We start from the raw sequence: 2,803 nt of genomic DNA on the forward strand, positions 1-2,803 counted from the left end.
TTTTGCATAAATCGGTCGTAGGATTTATCTCGAATTAATGAAAATTATTTTTTCTTCATGATTATATTCTCTAACTATAAACCTGCTGTTGTACCTGTTTTTGTATCCATTGATTGGAATCTGTACGATCTACGAGCAGTTACATTTTTGTAACTGACTTGAGTTCTGTCTTTTTTGGAAGCTGGTATGCACGATAGAAAAATATACATTGATATCAATTAACAAAGCCATAAAAACAACTATTTCGTAATTCTCGAATTCGAAATTAGTCGCAACTTGGTTAACAACTTTTTATGTGATAATGGGTATATGCGTGGCCGCAGAGTTGCGTGTATTTCCAAATTGTCCCAAAAAGCAGTGTTGCTTGAATTTCAGGTTTGCCTCAGCACACCAGTGTTGCTTAAAACGCATTAAAAGTTGACGTGAAGTAGCGAAAGTTTATGTGAAAGAGAGATGAAAAAGTAGACATTTTGAAATTCGCTAAAATTTTACGGAACGCTAGTTTTCGGACATTTAGCTGTTAATAAAAGTATCTAATTAAATTATAAACCATAATATTAAATAATTGGCAGGATTTACTTCCTAGTTATTATGTAAAAGTTGTATTGTGATAAACATTTGTGTAATTCCATAAGAGTACGTGGAACAAAGGAATCTTTGGTGAACTGGCAAAGGAGGTAAGTGCATGTTTTTGCAAAGCGAAAAAGTGCAGCGTCTGCAAAGAAATTGCAACGTAAGGATGGAAAAATCACTTGCAATCACATAACTTGCAACACATTTCGTAAAAATTAAATGTATTTTATTAACGCTAATTGCGACGCTACATTTGAGGTTAAGTTGCTCTTGCTGCAGTGCCGGAATTTCCATTGCAAAAACGATTTTTTTTTAGCCTATACATTTGCTTAGCTTATAATTAACTATCTTCACTATTACAGAGTTCACACAATAAATACAGACAGCCGTTCATCGTTATTGGTATTTCTAATAATACTCATAATTCGCCATGTCTTGGGTACCAACCACCGACTTTGAAGAGGAAATCGTTGATTTGCAACCAGATCATAATTTTATTTTTGGTCAATTATGCGATAATAAACCGCAAGCGTTTTATCCCCGTCCAAAAGCGCATTTGGATTTCATAGCGCAACAAAAGAATGAGAAAACTAAACGTGAAAAAAATTTTACAAATTCTCAGAACCATAAATTAAATCTAATTGCAAAGGTGCAACGTATTGCAGGCACCAAACCACTAGGTGAGCAGCCAACCATTGACGATTGGAACGACAATGAGCATTTGGAGCGAGAAACTATCGCCATGATGCGACATGTTGGATTGGGTCCAAAATTAGAACAGCCATTAGATGAGGCTCGCACATTAGCCACCTATCCCATAACCGATAAGGTAAGAATAAATCGAAATGGTCGTAAGGAAATGCCGATATTTTTCGATGAGAAATTCTTCACTTTGAAACCCCGCATTTCAAGTTCGCCGCCGTCATCTGGTAACAATAGTCCAGTATTTGAAGGTCAAATATCACCTGATGAATCGAGCGTATCATACGCAAGCAGTTGTGCCGCTACATCGAGTGACCATTTTGGGGGTCAATCTTCTGCTTCACCTAATAGTGGTTTTGAGAGTGCAATCGATTTGGTTGGGGATGTAGACAGTTTTCAGACTGCACAAGGTAGCGGAAATGAAAGTAGTACGCGAAATTGGAGGAGGAATAAAAGCCATAATGATACAAAGAGTTGGCGAAGCGCTGACAGCACCACAATAAAATCGCAATCATGGCGGAAAAGCAATACTAAATCGCAGAACAGAAATGGTGTTAGTAACGAAATTCAAAATAATAATTGCAATTGGCGTGCTACGAAAGGTATGGACCGTAAAGTTGAGACTCTTCCTACTCGTAAAAAGGAATCGCAGTTATGCACTCCAAAAGAGTTATATGAGAAGAAGCGAACAATGAACTGAAAATATAACTCACGACAGCCGCATCTACACACACATACATACGTTTTTATATTAAAATTGATAATAAGGCCCTCGGCAACATATCCTAACTAATAAGTGGCATGTTTAATGTTGTTACAACAAAATTACGAGTTTACTTAGAGAAAGCCCGTCTTAAAATGTTTTGTAATAGTTAAATATTTATAGATATTGAAAGTACTTAGGGAGAGAGTTAAAGGTTACTATTTGTTAGTTATGCATGTTGGGCAAACAGAGTTTCATCAATTTAAAAAAATTGCAACATGTTTTTATACAAAAAAGAATATTATTCATTTGCTTTGCCAGCATAAATTAACATTCAGAAACCAAATCGAATATACATATATTTCAGGGAATCGCCATCAGAAACCAAAATAAGTAAAAGTAACAATCAGTGTTGCCTCGTCTTTAACCTTCAAAGAATCGGATAAATAGTTCTAAAATGTGATCAAATTTTTCATTCCAAAAAAGCTTATAATTTATCAACCCTATGCTGTAATCCGTCGTAGATTCGATTTTGTTACGAATCGTTAAAATGGTATGCTTAAAACCGCGTTTTCGTATCTTGATTTCGAAATTCGGAGGCGATCTTCGAAATTCGTAATATTGGTATGCCTGATACCGACGTAGCTGTAATTTTTATGCATTTGACAGAAATTTTGTACGAAGAGCAATAAAGCTTTGTCAATCACATCAAAATCTTTCCCGACACACAATGTTGGCAGCTTCCTTCAGCGGAAAATCGCAAAACTGCCATCATTCTACCGATGATGATTTTACATTTTGCCCAAGCTCTTCCTCCATAATTAT

At 35.8% G+C, this 2,803-nt stretch overlaps 1 protein-coding gene across 1 annotated transcript; it reads left to right on the forward strand.

Annotated features, from left to right (window-relative positions):
- The first annotated feature begins 416 nt into the window (after positions 1-416).
- LOC108383188 (uncharacterized) lies at positions 417-2,570 on the forward strand. The gene is made up of 2 exons (XM_017639568.1): positions 417-677; positions 936-2,570. Exon 2 carries the CDS (start codon positions 1,004-1,006, stop codon positions 1,973-1,975), a length of 972 nt encoding a protein of 323 aa, XP_017495057.1. The 5' UTR covers positions 417-677; positions 936-1,003; the 3' UTR covers positions 1,976-2,570.
- Positions 2,571-2,803: the final 233 nt, after the last annotated feature.

The sequence above is a fragment of the Rhagoletis zephyria genome, unplaced genomic scaffold, assembly GCF_001687245.7.
Source record: "Rhagoletis zephyria isolate East Lansing unplaced genomic scaffold, Rhagoletis_zephyria_1.1 Rzeph_scaffold_31328, whole genome shotgun sequence".
Taxonomy (NCBI): Eukaryota; Metazoa; Arthropoda; class Insecta; order Diptera; family Tephritidae; genus Rhagoletis; species Rhagoletis zephyria.